The 23,238-nt window shown below is 39.6% G+C and overlaps 1 protein-coding gene across 12 annotated transcripts in view; it reads right to left on the bottom strand.

Annotated features, from left to right (window-relative positions):
* Positions 1-17,795, bottom strand: part of ablim3 (actin binding LIM protein family, member 3) — a 52,012-nt gene extending 34,217 nt beyond the window's left edge. For 7 of the 12 annotated variants that reach the window (XR_004338056.1, XM_032555010.1, XM_032555013.1 and 4 more), the window contains exons 1-2: positions 17,291-17,748; positions 5,792-5,926 (exon numbers count right to left, since the gene is read on the bottom strand). Coding sequence is in view for 11 of the 12 variants with exons in the window: in XM_032555010.1 (XP_032410901.1) it covers positions 5,792-5,926; positions 17,291-17,303 (148 nt within the window). In the remaining variant the exon portion in view is untranslated. Of the gene's footprint in view, positions 1-5,791; positions 5,927-17,290 lie in introns of all 12 variants that reach the window. The other 5 variants (XM_032555014.1, XM_032555019.1, XM_032555021.1 and 2 more) reach the window with 3 other exon arrangements.
* Positions 17,796-23,238: the final 5,443 nt, after the last annotated feature.

Genomic DNA, 23,238 nt, shown 5'->3' with positions numbered 1-23,238 from the left:
CTACAGGAAGCTCCCCTTCCCAGTAACCCCCCCCATGTTTTCTTCTCTCCTGTGCCTCTCTGTCTGTTTCTCCTTCTTTATTTTCGCTTTTTTTCTACTCTAGTTTTGTTACTCCTTTGTGTTTTTTTGTTAACAAGAGCACAATCATAGCAGGTTAATGTCAGCAAAACAAACAGACCAAAAGGTGTAAGCAGAAGCATCCAAATAGAGACATGACTGACTAAAAAAAGTCTGCAGAGAAAGAGTTAAAAAATGTGTTTTATCCCCACCCTTGTGAGAATACTTGCGAGAAATGGAGCATTATCCAACCTGTATGTAAATTTACAATTCTCTACAGCACTACTGTTTCATAAAATAAATCTATTTTGATTTTGCCTTTAACAACAAACAGCTAAAGGGAGCAGCTTCCTACAGTAGTTCATGTGCAAATTTGTTTCCTTCTATTTTCTCCATTTGTGTTTCCAGCGAGTAGACCACAGCGGAAACGTACACCTATTTTACTCTCTGCAGTGAGATTTATGTGTGACTAAGCTTTGTGCTCATGGCCAAAAACAGAACCCGCTGTGTTTGCTGGAATCCAAAAGTGCCAATTATGCTTTGAAGGCTGGGTAAAATGTGGTCACTATGTCATTGGAGCACCATGCACGAGCCAGCCAACACACTTGTAATACAACACCACACTATCCATACTCCAGAGCCTGCTGCTACACTCAGTAGAGTTATGGGATCTACATTATCCACATCTACACCCCCACCGCCTTCCCTTTGTCTGGAGCTGATGCATCAGTCTGTGACTTGGCTTCTGTCCTGCCAGACTTACTTTCTTGAGCTGATTGCCTTGTCGACCGCCTTCCTGTACAATAATAAGCTAAAGAATAATGAGTTTGAATGAGAGGTTAAACACACATGATTGGTGAGATGCTACTGCAATGACTAATGCATGACAGAGGAATTATGATAATGTGGCTGACAGACAGTAAAATAGCTTCATAGATTCAGGATAAAGTGATCAATGGCATGGTTGTTTGTGTGTTTACGTATCGAGAATGTGGGTTGAAAACATCCTTAGAGAGTATTTGTCAGTTTAATAATAGCAAAAGCTTTTTTTTTTTCCTTCAGTAATGCACAGTGGAAATTGTTTTCTGTAAAATGTGTAAAGAATGGGACATAATATTTTATGACATCTGGTTTTAAATGATTTGCTCAAGATGGTTTAAAATGCAAACTCCAAAATAATTTTGTCTTTGTTTTAAAATAATAGTAAAACCCTGTTTTTTTAGTGACTGCTCTCTCTCTCACACACACACACAGTGTAATATCCCCTCTCCTCTGAACAGAAATATTTAATGAACACTATGGCAGAATAAATAGAAAAATAATAATGTGAATACTGTTTTTCTATCTCATATTCTATGCAGTTCTTAAAGGAAAATCACAATTGAACATAATTGGTAACAGCAGGTCAGTGCTATACAAAACCACAGATCAATAATTAACCACATAATTTTGATACATTGAAAATCAAATCTCTAGCAACAGCAAAGTAAAAAAATAAAACAAAAAAAAACAAACAAGGAAAAAAGTTTTGAAAAACAGCAACAGAGAAACTGAATTAAAAAATAAAGCACCTCTCATTCACCTAAACACCCGGAATTCACCAATTAAAAGTAAACAAAGCCATATTAGGGAAGAGACAGAGTTTTCTAAGTTCAAAGAAACATGCAACATGTTTGCATGTGACCAGGTTTCCCACGCTTCACAATGAAAGTTATAGAAACGTGCTGTCTGAGCAGAAGCCCATGCCAGAGGGCACATTATGGAAAAGGATGTGGGACATCAGCAGCACCCAATCACTGCCTCTGGAACATGAGCAGGGCTCTGACCATATGTAGACTCAAAATATCCAGTCATAGTTTTCAGTGTCAGTACAGCTACTATAAAAAATTTAGTATTGCAGTACACCGGTGATGTAATGTGTAAGCGACAAAAACAACGACCCCCCCACACACGTTTCTTCTTTTTTCCTGCTCACTCTTGGCGTACCCCCTTTTTTTCTGGGACACAAATTGTCCCGATTGGTTAATAGCACCTTAGAGATGCTGAGAATATCCACCAATCAGGGCCAGGTGCCCCTTCACATGGTTACCACAGCAACCTCTCACAACCACAGAGAGCATGCCCACATGTACATGAACATGGACACTTACATACATGAGTTCAAATGTGTGTGTTGGCACTGGGAGCTTAACTTTGTGTGTGTGTGTGTGTGCGTGTGTGTAAGAGTTGTGAAACAGACAACAAGCTTCGAGTGAATAGCCCTTTGTGAATTCATGAACCTCAGAACATGTGAGGGCTAGACAATGCTGTTACTGTATCTCTGACGAAATAAACATTCTTACTCTCATGCTTTAAAAGGTTGATGGGGAAACGCTCCACTGTGAAATGTCCCCATCAATATTTATTTACAAAAACTAAGAGATGCTAAGAGATAAAGACGAAATGGGAAACTCCAGGCATTGATAATTTATTTTCTCTACCCACAAATGTCAGTGAAACTGCTTAGTTTGCTTATTTTCACCATAGGAAGGACTATCTAGTCATATGCTGCCAATTTGTTTCACATTACAGCCTTTTTGAAATACAATACATACTTTGATTCATGTGTGCTGTTACTTACAAAATCTATAAAAGGCATTTCTCTTCAGCTACATAGCTGATTAATTGCAAATGCATTTATAGTTACAATGCTTTAGCTGTTCACATAAGCCTTTAACAATGCTGATAATTTGAGCAAATTCAAATTCTCACTGCCAGCATAATGCATGCAGATTTGAAAACAGTATTCAAAATATACATTTCTTTCCAACTTGTCAGTCATGGGTGATTAATAAATTGCTTATATGGAGAGTAGAGGAAGTATCACACCACTGTGTGAGAGAATTGTCACTGAGTTAGGGCTGGGCGATGTATGGAGTATACTCGATGTATCGCGATATTTTCAATTCACGATAGTTAAAATTGCTACATCGCAACCATCGAGTATAAATTGTCGTTCAAATAATAAACTTTCGCCGTCAAATTCACTGCGAGTATGGTTTATCCGACACCCTGTTAATGCATCACTAGTCCCTTCCCCGTCCCAACCTGAACATTTTCTACCAATCACAGTGCACAGAGGAAACAAACAACATGGTGACAGAGAGAGTTTGAGGCGAGCCGTGAATGAGACGGTAACTGAAGAGGAATCAGATGAACTAGTCTAGTTCCGAAGAGAAACGCTGCATCAATAATTTGGCACTGGTTTGAATTTTATATGGAGGATGTTGAACAAAATGAGGTAATTTGCGAAACATGTTACAAAACTATTGCGACAAAAGGTTGCAACACAAATTTATTTCACCACCTAATCAGAATATTCTTACATGCCGTTCATAGCCGCGCTGCCACGGTAGAACTATTTCGTTAAAGTGAAACCTGGAGATGTAGGTATGATTTGTTTAGTGATATGCAATGGGAATAATAACTCAAAACCACTCATTCTTTTTTCTCGTTCTCTGTCGGCTTTATGATACACGCAATCAACAACGCAACTTTTTGTATTATGATTCAGAACCAAAACCACTCAAACATTACCCCCACACAGAGCAGAACATTCAGTTCGTTACAGTTTAGACAATTCAAAGCAAAACACTGCATCACTTTTTATTTCATATATTGAGATTGCATTTAAGTCTAGCAGGGAAATGGGGGTGGAGACTTGCGTGGGTGAAATCATGCTGCAATGGGTCTATAGTTTAAAATAACATTTGAAGCTCATTTAAGAGCTTCAATAAATACTGCATTCAACCAAAAGAGTGCAGATTATGAAGTCTGTATACTACATTGCCCTTCAGCAATAATTACATTTAAATAGAGAAGATGGGGACATCCGACCACCTGATGCAATAGTTCACACTACACGATTTTTTGCCCCGATTTTCCCCTTACGACAATCTTAGAACGTTCTAAGATTGTCGCTTGCGATTTCGTAACCGACCATCCTGTAGTGTGTGGTGTATTACTGTAGATTGTCGTGGCCACTCTGATCTAAATCAGGAGTTTTCCCCGACTGGGAACGTTAACGCAGCCTGTTGAATGTGACAGGTAGCCAATCAGAAAGCATGATTCTCCTCCGTGGTTTCTGAGGGGAAAGCATGGAGGGGAATCCCAAACAGCTGACAAGCCAACCCGAAGTCCAGCGGACATTGGAGATGATATGTGAAAACAACATTAATGTTTATTCAACATTTCGTGCAAAGAATATAGAAGTGACAAAGGGAGAAGTTGGAGCGAAATTGCTACCGCAGTTGATAAACCCGGTGACTTTTCAGCTGTTTTTCGCTAACTTGACATAAATAGGTTATAATGATTTTCATTCAATCAGGACTGACACTAGCCACATGCATTGCAGGTAGGCTTTCGTAAAGCATTGATTAATGCCTGATTTTAAAATTAGTTAACTGGACTTGTAGTCATTATTTTGTGCCCATTGTTGGACACCACACGGCAGGACTGAACCCGATTGAACAGTTATACCTAGGATTTCTGTCGGCTAATGTGTGATCTGTCAGGTTTTGAAAATGGGCCGACAATCGGCCGACAGCTCTAAGATCGTGTTGTCTGCGCTGGGCTTTACACTAAGGAAATGAGGAAGGGAGGAGTCAGTGGAGAGCACCGGAGTTGAGTCTTTTTTCATTCAGTGTCATTAACAGAAAGAGAAAAGGGCCAGAAGAGACGATAAAACCGATAATTAAAATGAGGTCAATAGTTTTAATTTATCGGGCAATTAATTGATTTATTCATTATCGTGACAGGCCTCAGAAGAAGGCTGCTGTCAGTGCAAACTAGCAGGTGGTGTGTTTACAGATGGGGTGGGGAAGGTTTACAGTTTACATACAGTTGATATAAGAGTCACAAACTAATTTCTCAGTCTATTTTTTTGAATAAATTCTACTAAATTTGTATTAATAATCAGCAATATGAAACTGTTTTGCCTGCAATATTATCAGTTTAGTTTTTTTTTCTTATTATATCAAATAAAAACAAATGCACCGTTCTGTAAATAATTTTTTTGTTAACTTTTTAAAACTATGAAACTGTGGTATTTTTCTCAATGTTAAATATACTTCTAGCATCTCATACGGATTCTTATCTAGTAAATATTTCCGAAGACAGTAAAGTTACATCTAACTGATTTTCCTAAACTCTAAATATAGATGCGAAGTGGCGACTAAATGAGCTTCATATTACAGTGGACAGGAGCCATCTTACTGTAACAGGATATTTGGTTATGTCACTACTGTATACACTCTAGATCACCTGCACCTTCTTATACAGCAGCACTGAAAAGCCAATTACATCAGTGGCATTAAGCAAGCATGTACAAGCAAAGGTAAATCCTCTCTCGGTTGCCAGGACAACAACAAGCTACCTTACCAGGATCCCATGTGCGCTGCAAGATCCCTCTGATACATTTCAGTCCCTACTGAGAGCTAATAGCAGCACTCAGCATGTGCACCAAGAGATGGAGGGCTTATCATGTGTGCATTTGATGTGGCTAAGAAAAACATGTCATCTCTGAACATAAAAAGAAAATGGCATTCTAACAAAAGGTAAGGAAATACTTATGGCCATTACCATCTAAGCAAGGGCATGCTATGACATATTTTCTTAACATAAACACTACAGATTTTTTTTCTGCTTTCACAATCACTGTGTGGTGTTGTCGTCTTTAAGGAATCCAATTTCTTACCGGTGCAGGTGAAGCACTTGACATGAAAGTGAGTGTCTTGGACGCGAACCACTTCCCCTTTGCATACTTCTCGACACCGCTGACACCGGATTGGCTCAGAGCTCCGCTCGCTGCGTGTTGAGACTTGCTGATGAGCTGCGGAACATAAAAACATCCTAAATGTACCATCTGAAAGATCAAACGTAGACTGTTTGATACACTGCATTGAAAGTTGTTGTTTTTTTTTACAAGCTTTGGAAAAGCGTGATCGGTCAACTGCATGAAACCCAGGCCAGCTGTCGAGTGAAAGATAGTGCAGCAAATTATCATTTAGAAATCATGTAATGAATAGAATCCAACAGTCAGCAATTAATATATAAACAGCTATTCTGTGAAAACCTTATAGTTAGTGAGAACTTCACGAATAAAGGTAAACTAACTCTGCACACAACATCCTAAAGTTAAAACACGGTGGTGACAAACTCATGGTGTGGGAATGATTTTCTTCTACTGGGACATGGAAATTGCTCAGAGTTTTGGGGAAAATTAATGGAAAATTAATTGGAAAACATAACTTGTTAGAGGCAGCAAAAACTTTTGACTGGGGTTGAGGTTCATCTTCCAGCAGGAAAACAACCCTAATGGTGCGTTCAAACATTACGCATGTCAAAAACGCGTGTGACGCTTCAAGGCGTGCACTATTGCTGCGTTCACACCAAATGCGTTTTGAGCGTCAGGCGCGTCTGTTTTACATTCAAAGTCTAGACGGCGCGTCGGACGCATAAAATGCTTCAAACGTTTCAAATCGCGCACGCTAGACGCTTGAAACGCAGCACAACGGTCCTCGACGGGCCTCCAAATAGACTTTGAATGTAAACCGGAAGCACCTGACGCTCAACACGTGTTCGGTGTGAACGAACCATAAGTCAGAACTACAAGAGTTTACATGAAAGCACATTAGTGTGTTTGGAAAGGCAAGGGAGTCTGGTTTTACATTGTATTCTAACGTTCCGGGATTTGTTTTTCTCAAAACATTTCAAACTCAGTTATCCTTCCACCTCCATATCTCAATCAGGTGCAATTTTTTTAATGTTGGCCTGACATATGGAGTACCAATAAAACAAATAAAACTCAGTGGTTTTATTAGGTCAAACTACGAAAAGGTTCAAATAGTTTGAAAATGTTAGGATCAGTACCTTCATGTCTGTGTCCCGACTGTGGCGCTGCATGGAGCTTCCACAATAAGCTCCGTCTGCAGCCCTGTCAACACTTGTTCTAAAACTGTGAGGTCTGACAACTATACGCTGGGCTACTTCCAGGCTCTCTCTCTCTCCCTACCTCTATTTTTCACACACTCATGCTTCCACCACCACTTGACTGACCGCATCGATCTCCTCACCTCATTCTGCTTCAGCTTACATGTGACTCCTTCGAGCCCGATAGCTACTTCATATTGAGCCACACAAAAAAAAAAGATTTCCACAAAGCAAAATCCCCTCATAATACAAATATCAAACCCCTTTTATATTAGTCTCAACAAATGTTCATAATGATGTTTGGCATTTCTTGGTTATTAGATTAGGTCTGCCAGGGGATCTGAGCTATTAACATATTTCACGGCATCCGAAAAGATTACAATATTGACGATGTGTCAAAACGCCTGCCTCTTCTTTATCGTTCTTCTATACTGAGATTAATGAAAAGAAGGGATGCCAGAGTAACAGGCTGGGATGGTCATCTAGGCAAAGGACTTTTCTTTTTCGGCTAGAGAGGGACGAGGATGTGGGCTGACACAACAGAGTAGCTGATTGCTTGTCGAACTTAATCCCAAAGGGCTTGCACCACTTAGAAGGTCAAAGCTGATGCACTACTTGCATTGGTTGAGTCGTATAGAAGTATCTGTGCTTAAATTTGTTTTCTACCCAGAATGCCAAATTCTGTGTTTTTGATAAAGGCTGTTTCTCAGAGTTGTTCAACACAGTTTATAGCAACAACAATTGCAAAACATACCACATCTCCCACAGTTGAGTCTTTGTAAGTATATATAAAAAAAACTTAAAAAAAAAAACTCTTGGAAAGTTTGACTGTTTTCTCTGGCACCAGAAAGCAATAAAAAAAAAATCTTCTCAAAGTAACTTTGGAGCTATGTAAATGATTTAAATTTCCTGTAATTTTGATGATGGTTTACAGATAATAAAAACACATAATTCAATGTCTCAATTTTTTTTTAATATTATAAAAGGTCAAGTGAAATTATATTTTAAATATAAATGTCAGAATGCAATATGTATGTTGATTTGTAAGCACCCAATACTTTTTTGGGTCTTGTTTTGCATGATTTACTGTGTCGGTGCAGCAATGCTGAGGTGTAATGGAAGCTTGTGTTGCTTTGATAGTGGCCTTCAGGTGATTTGCGTTGTTGCAAAGCTAACGGTGTCTCTCGACTTCCTTTTGGATATATCCTGGTAAGCTGGACTGCTGAGAAGACTTAAGGTGAAGCTTCAAATTTCTCACATAAAAAGGCAGGCTATCATATTTGGTGTCCTTATATTGCATTTAATAATCTCAACTCCGTACTTGGCACAAAAGTTGTTGGATTTTTTTCTGTGTGGAAGAACGTCAGCACCATGGGTTTTTTGGTGTGTAGGCTTTTAGCAAGACCAAGCAGGTGACGATTAGAAAGAGAACCGACTCTGCCTTGAAACATTAAAATACACATAAAACAGATCTTTTTTGTTGGTTTGTTTTTTTTTACAAGCATTTATGTTGTTTTATAGAACCAGTAAGTCTGAAAAAAACAGATGCACATTATGCTTTTTGAAAAAAAAAGCAATGCATATTTTCACAGACTATGCCTAAAGGCATAAATCGATATAATGGCCATGGTTGTTTATTTTCCCAACCAGGAGAAGAGCGTGACTGTGAGAAATAAGTAACAACAATTGCAACCCATACCACGTCTCCCACAGCTGACTCTCTGTAAGTTCATTGTTTCTCTGACAATGCTGCCGGGACCTCTGGGAAAAACAAACTGGCCTGATCAGTGCCAAGCCGCCAGTTCGAGTGAAAGTTTCAAGGAAGTGTTTTCTTTTGTTTTGCTAAACCAAAAGCACAACAGTGATTCCATCAGGTGTGAATGTGAGATAATGTGGGCTAATGGAAGAACAAGCCGGCCTGATATCATCCCTTGAAAAAACACGATGGCAATTATTTACCCTGCTGACCTTCTGAAATGTGGATAACACAAACCCCTAGCACACAGTAACATCCTATGCTTCCCATACCAGCCAACTTCAGATAGAAGATCAAATACGAGCACTCCATTTGGCCTGATTTTATGATATTAACATAGAATAATATAACAAAAATGAATGACATAATCTGTTCTTTTATTTAAAAAATTAATTGACAATGACTTTGCTGTTTCCACAATCATTTAACACATCAAACCTCACTGTCCTCCATATCATACACAACCATCCAAATACTTGTTGCACAAAAAGTAAAAGAGCCAAATATGGCAGCAGCTTAATGCATCTAAGCATCTATACTTGGTGAACAAAACCTGCAAAGGTTCAAATCAAGCTAGGTGACTTTGAAAGTGGCTTGGTTGTTGGTGGCACGTGGATTGGTTCGAGCATTTTAGGAGCTTCTAATATACAGGGATCTTCACACACAACCACTTCACAGGTTGACAGAGAACGGTCCAAAAAAAGAGAAAATATCTAGACAGTGACATTTGTGTGGACGAAAATGCCTTACTGATGTCAGAGTTCAGAAGAGAAAGTGACAATACATAAAGAGAAAGAAACTCCACTCACAACCAAAGTATGGAAAATTCAAACTCTGAACACACAACACTTTGAAGCAGAATGGCTACAGCAGCAGAACATCAAAATACACGGCTTCTGTCAACTCCCTAAAAACAGGACGTTGAGGCTACACTGGACACTTCACCAAAACTGGACAATAAGTAATTGAAAACGTCGCCTGGTTCGATGATTCTTGATTTCAGCTGTGCATTCAGATGGTAAGGTTACAATTTGGCCTGAACCATGTTAAAACATGCCTCCATCTGGCTTTGTTCTAATGATTCTGACTAGTCGTGTGAAGGACGTCTGGGCACATTTTCAGCCCCTTAAAACGAATGAGCATTGTTTAAATTTCAACGCCTACTTAATTATTTTTGAACATATTAACAAGGTGCAGCTAATAAAGCGACTGTTCTTGATGTTTTTTATTTTATTTAAATACGTAGGTGTCGGCTAAAATTATACACTACACAAATGCTAAATTTACTCAGAGCAATAACTTATCTTGATTGGTTGAGACATTAACTCAGGTAGTTCCCTTTCAAGTTTATTTTTCATTAACAGGGGAGTTCAAAGTGTTTTTCGTGGTAACCCAATAACCAATTATGAAACAAGGAGCAAACATTACATTTTGTAAGCAGTCAGCCACTGTATAGATATGTCACCTATAACTTGCACTTTTAAAACCATTTTACTCCAGTAAAAGTAATAGAGGTCTGTGACGAAGTGGTTCAGATTGTGTTCGCCACTTGTCCCTTATTCTTATTTCTGAGTCATTTAATCTTTCATAATGGTCATAATGCTTTAATTTAAACGTTGCTTTTGCAACTTTGCTTCACTCATTATCCCGAGTTTGTAGGTGGTATCATCACGTTACAATTTACATTTATATATATGTTTTAGTCAAAGCTAACACTTCTGGGCCATTTGATGAATGTTTCTTTTCTTTCAAGGCATATTTTTGGTAAATTATTTGTTTTTTTCTTTTTTTACTCACCATTGCTTCTTCCTTTTAGATGCAACAGCCTGAGCAGGTGTATGGGAGGGGCCAAGCCCCGCACTTCCTGCTTACGTGATGATGTCACTGATTGCATCACTGAGTTCTACTAAATGGAGGGTTTTCCTTTTTTCATTGCATCGTTTGGTTATCTCTAAAGTAAGCTTTTGTTTTGCCCTGTAGTACATGTTTTATTTTGAAAACCATTTAGTTATGTAGATGAGTTTGTAAATTAGATTAACAATCTTATTCCTGTTTCTCTGTTTAGGTTTTTGTTGCTTGGTTTGACCTGTTGCATTATGGTTTGGTCTAATGAAGTGTAGGCGCGTTGCCACTTTGCTTTAAGTCCAGAAAGACTTCGGATGCTCGGGATGGATGACAAAGCCCCCAAAAAATGCTATATAATAAAATGTAGCAGTGCATAGAAAGAAATGGGGAAGTGGCAGCTCAGTGTCCACTTAAAAGGACTTCAAAACAGAGGAAAGTTAAACCAGATCCTTTTTTGCAGTTTTTTTATCAGCCATGCCTACTTCCAACCAGGAAGCTATGGTGTGATTATAAAGTCAAGTATAAGTTATAATATAAAGAAGTTCAATAAGATGTTTTCTGACTTACCATGTGTTCAAGAGAAGCTAAGAACAAAGACTCTAAGTACACAATCAGCTCAGGAGCTGAGGTGTTGCATAACTAACCATGACGGTGTGTCCATTTTCATTCACTGAGACAAATCTCTCTCGTGTCAAAACCAATTAAAGAGTTCTATAAAAAAATTTTTTAAAATCCCTCCACCCTATCTCGACCAGTTGAGTCATGCTTCTAATGATAACCAGCTCGACTACAGGTGTAATCCACTGACTCCACCTCAGCACAGGGTGTCCCAGGAGATTACAGCCTCCAGGATCCACAGGACGACAGCGCTGTGTACGGAGAGGCCGGCTGCGTCCCTGGGGACTGAGAGGTTGCTGTGATTTCTTCCTCTGACCTGTAATTGTTGTTCAGTCACAATGGATGCCGTGTGAATGGTGGGGATGAGTTAGACGTGAGATACAACAGAGTGGAAAAATACATTTTTGTACTTTTAAAGAAGTATTATGTATTTTTTCGCACAGTGCAATTTTGTAGCACACTCAAGTAACTATGTCACCTTCAGTTAGTATAAAAATGCTGTATATATCAAATAAAAAATTTGACGTTGCAATTTGATGCTTTGAAATTGGCCTCTACCTCTGTTTAAGAAGCTCCTCCTCATTCCAACACTAAGCACTTCATCACAATGCATAATAAACATAAATTATATCTTCTCAATTATACTAGTTAACAGACATGCAAGATGTTTAATAGTACCAATCAGTTGTTATGGTATGGAGTCACAAAACTCCATTGTGAAGTGCAGTGCTGCAATATGCAGTCAGTTGTTCAACTCAAGGCCAAAGAAATAACTTTAAAACTGTTCTGTAAAAATATTAAATTCCTCTACAAGTTTGATTTAAAAATGGGATTGTAGTGTGGTTAGCATAAAACACCCTATTATGGAGAGCCATTTCAGCCAAAATAAAATAAAGAAATAAATGAGTAATTGGCATCTTTGTTCCCATTTATATATCAACTCTCTCAAACTATGGTCCCTGTACCCACTGCACTGCTCGTTAGCTGGCTAAGAGTAGGTTTATTTGATTCTATTTCCATTACAAAAAGAATCAATTTATGCATTTCCACTTGAAAACATATTGTTATTGTGAGGAATTGGAAGGCTGTCCTACTATTGCTCTTAACTTAACACTGTATTGAAATGGAAGCCAGCCAGCTATGAGTAGCATGACGGCAGGCTGGTCTCTTAAGCAAATAGCCCAACTAATTCTCAATGTAATACCTGCATTTTTGTTTTTTACTTTATCAAAAGCAGAACAGCTAAAAGGCTTTAGTGTTTTCAATGAGAGAATTAAAAGCACTAAAAGACATCACAGCTTTTATGTGTTTTAGATTTGTATATAAAAGACCTTAAAGTTCTCGTTTTGTCACATAAATTCACTAAACAAAATCCATAAAATACTAGTTAAAAATAACCACAATCAATGTCTGACAAACAGAATACTTATTTTTCTGTCAATGGAGCAATAATTTCCTCTGAAATCGCTGCCGCTCTTCATAAAACATCCGAGCAGTACGCCCATCCATCTTTCCTGTCAGTAATTTAATGTAGTCATTGATCAGGGCCCGTCTGTCTCCCTCTCCAGCCCTTCCCTCTCCTCATCTGTCTTCATCTCCATCAGGACCTTGTGTTGAAGCAGCCATCAAAGCCACGCTGGTGTCCAGTGGTAACACAAACATGCCAGTACTCCACAGAGCAAAGGAATAAAGGTCGGACTGCTACCCACAGTCTTAATGATTTCTTGGTCCAGAAGTCAAGGTCAGAGGAAGCAGGACACAGCTGTGGTTGAACATTGAACTGAATTTAGTGCACCATCAAATCTGTTCTATTACTTTAAGAACAAATTGATTATGCTGAACCCTTTTGTTTATGTCTGATATTTTCCTTTTCTTGGTGACTTTTACTCGTGCACAAAAGTAAAACCCCTTTGACAGTAGCTGTTAACAATCCACAAAACCCATCTGCCTGATTTTGCATCGGTTGCGTGCAACTGTAAATGAATATTCAGCGGTTGCCTCCCAGCATCTGCGGTTTTCATCTGTGCAGTCAAAGCTCCCGCCTTTGTTCTCTGTGTTATTGAACTAAGGCACCTGGAATCGTGCAGTGATGAATGGTATTTGGCTCTGGTTTGGACTGTGCACCAGATGAGGAAGCAGCTCAGCAATCATAGACGGTATAGCTCTCGCTTCCATCTACCCCCAGTTTCCAGATGATTCCCCACCGCTCAGAAACAATCCATCATTTAATATCGCAGGTCTTATGTAGGTTTACATTTGTACACCCCGTCTGTCAGTGTGCTACTTATGTACGTCCTTGAACGACAAATATGCTACTCAGATGTGCTTGGCCCACATCGTATGTGCTACACTTACAGTAATGTATGTACAGTAGCATCTGCCTGAGCTTGGAATGTTCTCCTTGTGCATGTGTGAGTTCTCTCTGGGTACTTAGTTCAGAAACATATGTATTGGTTTCATTTGCCTCTCTAAATAGCCCTTAGTCTGTGCATGCAGAGTTGTTTTGTAGCGCTGACTCATTGGTTTTATTGATATGAATCCATGAAAACACAAAAGTGTTTTTGAAATTATAATGCCTAAACCATAACCCTGAAGTTATTTGTCGTTCTCAACTCAGCATCACATTGTGAAGGCCCATTAGTGTTATAAGTAACACTACCATCTCGCCCCTCTCCTGCAACTTTAAGAAGACTCATTTGTCATTTGGCATGAGAGAAATGTGAAATTTTGCACTGTGGACACATTCAGATAAGTTCTACTTGAGTCACAGAGTGCTGCACATGAGAATTTTCCAGATGTACAACACTGTTGCGCCCTTTAAAAAGTTATTTTTGAAGACTATTAATATTGGATGGCGGCAAGGTCTAGTTTGTGGATGATTAGATGCTTAAGTCATACTGAGCACCACACAAAGCACACCCAGCATTACAATATCTAATGTTTTTACAACTGGTGGTGAGTAAATAGACATGGTATTTACTAATGAATGAATTTCCTCAAAATCAAACATGACTGATCCTTCAAATGGTTAGTTGGGAAGATTTAGTTATTATGCAACAAATCCCTTTACGGCAAAAAGCAAATGCCTATAAAGCATTTCTGCCACGACTAATGCAAGCTGCAACTGAAGCAACTCACCTCACCAAACCAGAAAAGAACATGATAAAATGTTTCCTTTGGCTGTTCTGGTTGTGCAGCTTCTGTTCTATTGTCAGGCTCTGGCAGCTACTGGATGCTTCTACACACCCGCCCTAACCCATGCTGTAACTTCCCTGTGGCCTGATGTGCACACCACAAGAAATGCAACTAAATTTAACTCTCATACAGGCTGTAAGAAAAGTGATTGGTCCATTACTGCCTTGCTTAAATGTTACTCCTGCATAGAAAACAAATGAGAAATATGATTTGTTAATTATGCTAGCACATCAGCCTGGTCTACTCTTCCTTGTGACTATTTCACATATAAAAAGCACTGCCAGCATGTAACACCTTCTAAAGTCTTATTTTATTTTTTTTTGTACTGCACTTATTTCAAATATATAATTACAGAGAACCTGGACATCAACGCAACACATGTAGGTTTTTATAACTTCTGAGTCCTCTGTCTAACTGCTGCAGATGTGCTTGGTGCGGAAATGATAAAACCAAAATGTTCCAGTCATCTTGAAATAACTTGCATGTATTATTACAGTTACAATTATTATGCCATGACTATAATTATACAGTTATATTAAAACATAAAATTTTATATAATCTAATACAAATTTCCGTTTGTCATTTGAGGTTTCGCTTTTTCCATTCTGTTTTCAAGATCCACGTGATTTTTTTGATTTATTTTACTGCCACAGGTGTCAAAGTAGAGATGCATCAATCCAAGTGAATATCAGTTTCTTCTTCTAAGGGCTGAGAATTCATTTATTGTTTTGATAGATAACTTTTTTTTTTTTGCAACATACGCAAGATTTTGAGTAGATGTACAGTACAGACCAAAAGTTTGGACACACCTGTGTGGCCAAACTTTTGTTTGTTTATGTTTTGTATATTAAGAACAAAACATAAGGAATGGCAAGACTATCTAGACATCAAAGTGAAGTTCACCAAAACTTTTACCTTTTACAAAACCCATAAAGGCTGAGTTTTGTAAGACACCATCCTGTAAGCTGGTGCATTTGGTGTATTTGACATGCCCTCCACGGTTACAACAGATCACGGGATGATTTTTTTTTTTTATGCATCTTTTTTTTTATATTAAGGCAATCGTTTGTGATGGCAAAGTGGCATGATGTGCAACTTTGGGGTGATACAGAGCATGGGGATGTGCAGAAGTCTCAACATAATACACTAAAAATCTCAATTGCTTCTAGATATGTTTTGTCTTACATTGAAAAATGTTGCTCTGGACATCAAACTGAGGGAGGGAGAGAAGTGTCAGTGCTGCCTGTGATAAATGGCGCTGCAAAAAGCCCCTGGCTCCCTGAACTCAATGATCTGTATATTGATCTACTTGTGCTTTATCACTCCCTAGTGTAGAAACTGAGTGTGCCAAAAAGAAAGATCTTAATCTGTTGCACGGATTAATACTTTTTTCCACACCTAGCCATGTGTAGATCCTGCAGAATGACGTAAATACACCCAAATTCAGCAAACTAGGTTGTGGTGATGTGCAACTGCTCCGAGTGCGTCGATGGCCATTGGCTGATCACACCCAGTGGAACAGAAAACAGTGCACCCAGTGCACCCCAACAGGCCCTGTCATGTCCAAACCCTAAAAGCACTGGAGGCAGACAGCAACATATGCTTGACTGACACCAAAAGGGGAACAGTGAAAAAAAAAATTCTTTCTACAGGTCACAAGCTTTAAGCCGGGGAACAGACACATGTTCCACCAACTCTCTGCCAGCTGTGACAATGCATGCTGGGCAATCTTGTGTGCAAAACACAAGGACTCGTGTGACAGCACCCCACATGTTGCCTGGAGGTGCTGCTCCCCCTCCATGTGTCACGTAAGGAAGAGAAACAAAAGACACTCAGAGATCTTAACAAAAGATTTATTCTCATTTTCTCAAGAGAGTGGGAAGAAGCAACACCCTTCCTGGGAATCAAGGCAACATTCCCTACAAATCAGGCAAGGCTCAGCTGAGTTTAGAATAATGTAGTGCCACAGAATGACAAGCTAGATTATGAATGCTGCAGTGAGACCAGGGACTGGACAGGAAGCTCCTGCCACCATCCTGCCCCATGTGCTCCTCTGAGCACCTGGGGCACATTCACCTCTCCCAGCCTGCACAATGAAACACTCGCCCACCTCACCTGTGCATCAACTCACAGTGAATTCTGTGCAGACCAAAAATGGAAGCATGCAGAAAACGTGTGCACACGCTCACCACAAGCTATACAGGGAAAGCCCTGATTCAGCGGACAGAGGATCAGGGTCAGAGTCAGCTAATCCAAGGTCAGCTCAGCATCAGAGCTGTCCCTGGGGCCATTCTAGGGTAAGGATGTCAGTGGCCCCTGAGGTCGTAAGGGTTATTTGTCACATGCTGCCATACACATAGATATTCAGGGAGGTCGGGTCAGCGAACCCCCCACAAGTTACAAGGTGTGCTGCTCCGGCAGGGACAGTGTGAAAGAGCTGAAAGTGGTCTCCCAGAAGGAGGTGAAAGAGAGGTGGCAGACACTGAGTGTGTCCAAGCTTCTGTTATGTGAGTGAAGAATTGAAGAAATGCTTCTGGGTGAACTCTGACCCCTGGATGTATTTAAAGTCCCATGTTTAACCTTTTCTGAGTTTGCTTTAAAGATGCATAAGAATACTTTTTTTTTCTGTGTAAATGTTTGTAGAAGAAATTATTTTATATAATCTGTAAATAATAGAAATGCTAAATTTTGTGATAAATACAAAAAATAAAACAAACATGCGGATTATCTATATCATCCACTAACAACAAAATAACATAGATGGTTCCTATAGGTTATTTTTGTTTTATCATTGTTTACGCTGTCCTTGCACTCCAAGCGGAGAGATAAGGCGCGCAAGAATGGACTTACCACTGGAACTCATGATGCCCAATGCGTCCTTATCCAAAACAAAGCTGCTTCGGCCAAAAATAATCCCATAAAGCACGAGGAGATATTCACATTGTGCAGTTAATAAAACAATATCCTCCAATCGCGGGTTGCGATCCTCACTCTCGGCACCGCTCCTTCCAGTCAATTACATGTGAAGGTGTAGACACTGGCAGAAAGAGGGACACACAAATATAAACAAAGAATTCTTAGCGAGGATTATTCCCGTAAGCAGCTGTAGGATAAAAATAAAGCTCCCGCTCCTGCTGTGCCAAGGTCTCCTGTGTGTGTGTGTGTGTGTTTTTTTTTTTAAATAGTTATTATTTTCCCTCCAGTCAGACAGATTCTACAGACCAGAAAACGACGCTGCTCACTTGGATTCCACCTTCACATTTTTACTCTCGCCCGATACAGCCCCCTCCCTCCTCTTCCTCCAGCTCCGCCGCGCTCCTCCGGCGTGTCCCCGTGCGTGCGCCTCTCAAGTGCCGTCAATACTGGGTCCGGATACTGTGTGCGCACTGACCTTTCAAAATAAGGGAGCAGTCGCTTACGATTGGGTGTGATTGACAGACAGGCAGACAAAGAGACAGAGAGATAGAGAAGGAGAGAGAAAGAGAGAGTAAAAGAGAAACAGAGAGGGACGGGAGGGGGTGAAAGAGAGCGTCAACTATAGGTAGACAGATGAAATATCTATCTATCTATCTATCTATCTATCTATCTATCTATCTATCTATCTATCTATCTATCTATCTATCTATCTATCTATCTATCTATCTATCTATCTATCTATCTATCTATCTATCTATCTATCTATCTATCTATCTATCTATCTATCAGTGGTGAAACTTTTATTATTCGTTCACAATTCAGTAACAAAAAGTGAAAATAAAGTAAACAGTGATTTTATTGTGAAAAGAACCGCACTCTTCGCGGTTTTTACTCCGGCTCTGACGTTAGATTTACTATTCTCACTTTCATCCTCTCTCGTAGCGACGCCACTCTTTGCTTTTAAAAAGGAAAACGAAAATATTGTCCTAAAAGTCACGATAGGAAGTGTTAGATTATCAATCGTCTGACTTGGACTGATGATGGCAGAGTTGCTATAAGTGTCAGCAGAAATGTCAGGCCTCATCAGTTATTCAGTGTAATACAAATCACTTTTCAAAGATCAAAATTACGACAATGATATGTGAGGAAAATAGCAAATGGATAGAGGAAGCGATATATATATATTTTTTCTAAAAACGCCTTCATGTTTCCATTGTGTCCGGCAGAGTTTCCTGTTAAAACTGTTGTGACACCGCCCTCTTCTGGAAAACAGACGTAAGCAAATTGGTTAATTGGATTGTTTACGGATGAAGTCTTGCTGAAGAAGGGTTAGATGGCTGAAACCGTTCTCTGAAGTTACATCACAACAATATACAGTAAGTCTGACTTAAAGCTGTTTTATTTATTTATTTATTCCATTTTAAATCTGAAAAGGTACAACTCAGTTTTTGTAAAATACTTTATTTAATGCCAGAAAGATAATAATTAGCATTTTACTGGCACTGGAAAGCTAAAGCAAAACTCTGGAGAGAATGTGCTCTTGAAGTTTCCTATTCTTTTTTTTAGTCTATAGCATTTGATGACTAAGAGCAGAAATGTTATGCACTTGTAGCTTTGCCTTCTGTTTACTTAAATGGGTTCATGGGTATTGTTGCGTAAAGATCTTCATCTAACAGTGCAACACCCATCCGCTGTTGGCACCTCGGCCTTCAAACTGGAAGCCTGTTTAATACAACATCAACTCTGATAAATTAAACAGCCCTGAGATAGATTGACAAAGGGAAATGCAGATGACTAGACATGAAGTTAACAGCTAATTCTTCTTTTTTAAATGTACATAAAGAACAGTGCCTCTCAGAAGTATTTATTTTATTTGAAAGTGTTCAGATCTTGTCTCTTTACTGCCACAAACATGTTGGTAATAATACACAGTTTTAATCAGGATTAAATGTGACAGACAAGCACTAAGTAGTGACTAATAGAGGAGAAGAAAGATATTATGTAGCTTCAAAGTTACCATGTGGAAACCTGTCAATAAATAAACCACTAATCAGACATTTAACAAATCTGCCCTTTATAAAAATTGCACTTGTAAAGTCACAAAGAAAAGTTTATCTCAGACCATTTAGGGGACATAGGAAACAATTGGAATAATGTCATATTATGCAACAAAAAATGTAAATTTGTGGCCTGCATGCAACAAATGCTAAACATCAACCTGAACACATCGTTCCTACTGACGTACGGAGGTGGTAGCATCATGCCGTGTAATGTGTTGCTTCAGCAGCGACAAATAGTCAGAGTTTGTTGAAGGGTGACTGGAATTACAGGGCAATGTTTGAAGAGAACCAGTTAGAGGAAGCAAAATCAGAAGTTCACCTTCCAGAAGGATGTCAATCGTGAACCTCAGTTACAATTTAATGGTTAATAACCAAGTGTTTTCCTTTTTAAAGAGAGACCAAGTCAAAGTTTAAAAACAATTGCAACTGACAGTGTGTGGCATAACAATTTTGGCAAATTGCTTGTCACAATGCCATCTTACCTGATCTCCCAGCCTGTGCTATAAAACCTTTGCAGATTAAGAATGACGCAGTACCTTTGTTTTTCTATATGCCTGAAAGAGCAAACGTCACCCCTCTGCTCATTGAACTCCATTGGACATCCTCAGTGGTCTGCATCAAATCAACTCAATGACATTAGTCAACAAAGTGCTTAACATCTTCCCTTTACTCCCCTCTCTGTTGCTTATATCAGGACTCGCTCATTCCTGTCATCAATGGATCATCAGCTAGCAGTGTCTACGTCATGCTAACTGCAGTCCAGACTCTTTACATGTGTAGAATGACCTAACAAAACAAGAAACTTGTGAAGACCCTGTTCGTCAGAGAGCCTATCTACCCAAGCTCCTACACTGTGCTTCCCTACCCTGAATCTCTTAATGTACTTTCCTCCACGCCTGGACTCTATTTCTGCACTGTCAGCCCCTGTGGCCTCTGACAGAACTTGACAAGTAGTCTTCCTCCTAAGTTGTAGTAGCTTTGATGTTGACTGCATTATTATACCCTCAGCTGTAATTCACCTTTATATCCTTCTGGCACATGTAAAAAGATGAACGCGTGCTAAATGACAAACTTATTCCAGATTTTTTTTCCGTTTTACCTCATCTAAATTAAGCCAGTGTTGTTTTTTTTTTATAAAACAGCCAAGTTGTTCTCTCTCCATGTCCTGAGGAAGCCCTCGTTCCGAGGCTTTTCGGAAGATGGACAATGGCGGGATATGAGAGGCGCAGCATTCTCCCTCAGCTGCAGTCTTACTTTTTCAGGATCTGGATTTAGAAGTTTCATAAGTCCTATTTCTATCCTCTTAATCCTTTTTTAAAAATTCTAATGCAAAGTTTGTTGGCTAGTTTCTCAAGTGTAATGTTGCACAGCCACGCTCCTCATACTTGTTTTTGAAGGTAACCTTGATTATTTGCTGGTTTGGCATTGGTCATGGCTTGTAATGCTTGTTATTGGAAATGAATAACTCAAATGAGGTTTAGCTGAATGTGTGCATGAGTGATACTCATTGTTTGGCAGTCCCTTAAATAGTTAGTTTGTAATTGTTGCTATTAATGAGGGACTGTGTCAGTCCCTCATTGTGCTTTTGTCCACCAAACTGATGCGGCAGCAAAACAGGAAGGTAGCCTTCCTGTTCACGGGAGGCAGAAGGGCAAGAGGCCATCATGTCAACACAACGTTGTCACTGTCTGCAAAGGCGCCAGTTGTCCATAGCTGACAAAAAAAACAAAACATTTTGGGATGCTGTCTTGCTGCTAGTCCATGAGTTTGCCAAGTGATATAAAACAGGCACAATCAGCAGAAACGGTGCTACCGATCACATGACAGAGCTACGATCATGTTTCTGTGGCACTCCTCCTAATCTATTGCTCCATTGTTTTAACCCAGTCACTCGCCCGTTGTTTTTCTTTTGGAGGTAATGTTCTTTTTGTTTGTGAGTCACACCGAGGCCATGTGTCCACTATCAGTGGGCCTGATCAGCAACATTCTTCATCAGGTCTCACAATCCCTAAGCTTTGTTCATCCACAGAGGAATGTAAATGCAACCTTGCACACACACAAATACAATTCCCAGTGTAATGCTACACTACAATCTCCACCCATTTCTATTTCTCATCTGTTGCTATTAAATACTTGCATATCTGTCTTTCTCACCACACATACTATGTCTTTCTATCTTCACAAGGACTTTGCATTGACTTCAAACTTAACTTAATTACCAGTGCATTCCTAACCCCAAACCTAAAATCAATTCATACCTTAGTACTAAATCTAGCCCATAGCCTAAAAACAGCTTTTCTTCTCATGGGGTCTGGGCTTTGGGCCCCATGAGGAACAGTCAGTCCCCACAATGTAGTATTTGTTTGGAAAAGGGTCCTCATACTGTATCAAAAACAAGGCCACACACACACACAGAGAAAAGGAGAGAGAATAAATGATCCATGTCCTGCAGCCTTGCATAGCCAATTGCATGATCACATGGGGAGTTCATTGCTGATGTATTCGGAGTGACTTTGTTCTAACATGCTGGATTCTGGAGGGACATGCACTGGAAAAAGGAATATATATTGAAATATGATACAGGGTTGAGAGGAGGGCGGTCACCGGGCCAGGGGCAGGATCCACCATGGACAGGTTGCTATTACTTGACACTGATACGAAGGATGAAGACACTTTAAGCACACAAATTTATACTTAGGAGCAGATTAGCAGGGAGACTGTAGGAATAATTGGGAGTACACTGGGAGGACACGCACGTTCATCCCAATAACATGCAAACTCCCTGCACAGAGGCTACTGGCTCAGATGTGAAGTTTTTTTGCTGCGAAGGAGCCGTGCTATCAGCTGTTCCACCGTGCAGTCCAACGTTGATTCAGTCAACCCTTATTCTCATTCATACATCACAGTGTCCAGCAGAGAGCAGCAAGGCTGATGTGTTTGCATGGGTTGTATTTTGAATTAATTTATATAAACTGTAAAAGTCAAGAATGGTCATTAGACTGTTGGTTAGTATTAAAGTTTTTGTCTTGAAGCAAAAATTCAGCTTCAACTAGTTTAGAAGCTAATGATAAAAAAAAACCTATATGGGCAAGCTACAGTAGGTTTCCCCTGAGGCAGCTAATGAACTCCATGTCTTTGCTGTTGCTGTCACTGACGTTTATTCAGGTTCTGCCTAGAAACATTCATTAAATCTTTGATAACATGTGCACATATTCTTCAACAGTTTATTTTATGAGTACAGTCAGTTCCAAAGTTTATACTTAACAAAGCATCTTAAATGAAAAAGAAAAAAACCCAAAGCAAATCCAGCCTGGGGATAATTACCCTGCCTAGTGGAGAACGATAGTTATTATACGAAGTCGGTAACAGGAGGTAGCTGCTGTTTTATTCCCTCTGCATTTTTTCTACAGCCATGCATGCTAATTATAGCACATTTCTTGGCATCAAAGTACAATTAGTGGAATGCCACCCGTAGGTGTGTTTGTGTGTGTAGCCTGACAGACAGGTAAGTGCAAAGGCATGACATTCTTGGAACTTAGACAGGTGGTTTTTCAACAATGGTGCGTACCAACTGACTGGTCGTTGCTGTAATCTACTGTCATCGCATGGGGAGCGTCAAACCAAGCTGGTACCACTGGTGAGCGCAGAATGAGGAAAAAGGCTGCAGGTTGTTAAGCATTTGGTCTTTCATTGTATAACGGCTGCATGAAAGTTCAGCTGCTTTATTATCTTACTTATTTTTTCAGTGACTCGTGGCTCACATGTTTGCTGTGTGTGTGTTGGGGGGCTGGGTGGGTGGCCGGAGGGGAGCCTGTTCATATG

Source organism: Xiphophorus hellerii, chromosome 23, assembly GCF_003331165.1.
Source record: "Xiphophorus hellerii strain 12219 chromosome 23, Xiphophorus_hellerii-4.1, whole genome shotgun sequence".
Taxonomy (NCBI): Eukaryota; Metazoa; Chordata; class Actinopteri; order Cyprinodontiformes; family Poeciliidae; genus Xiphophorus; species Xiphophorus hellerii.
This window is presented reverse-complemented; position numbering and strand designations above follow the sequence as displayed.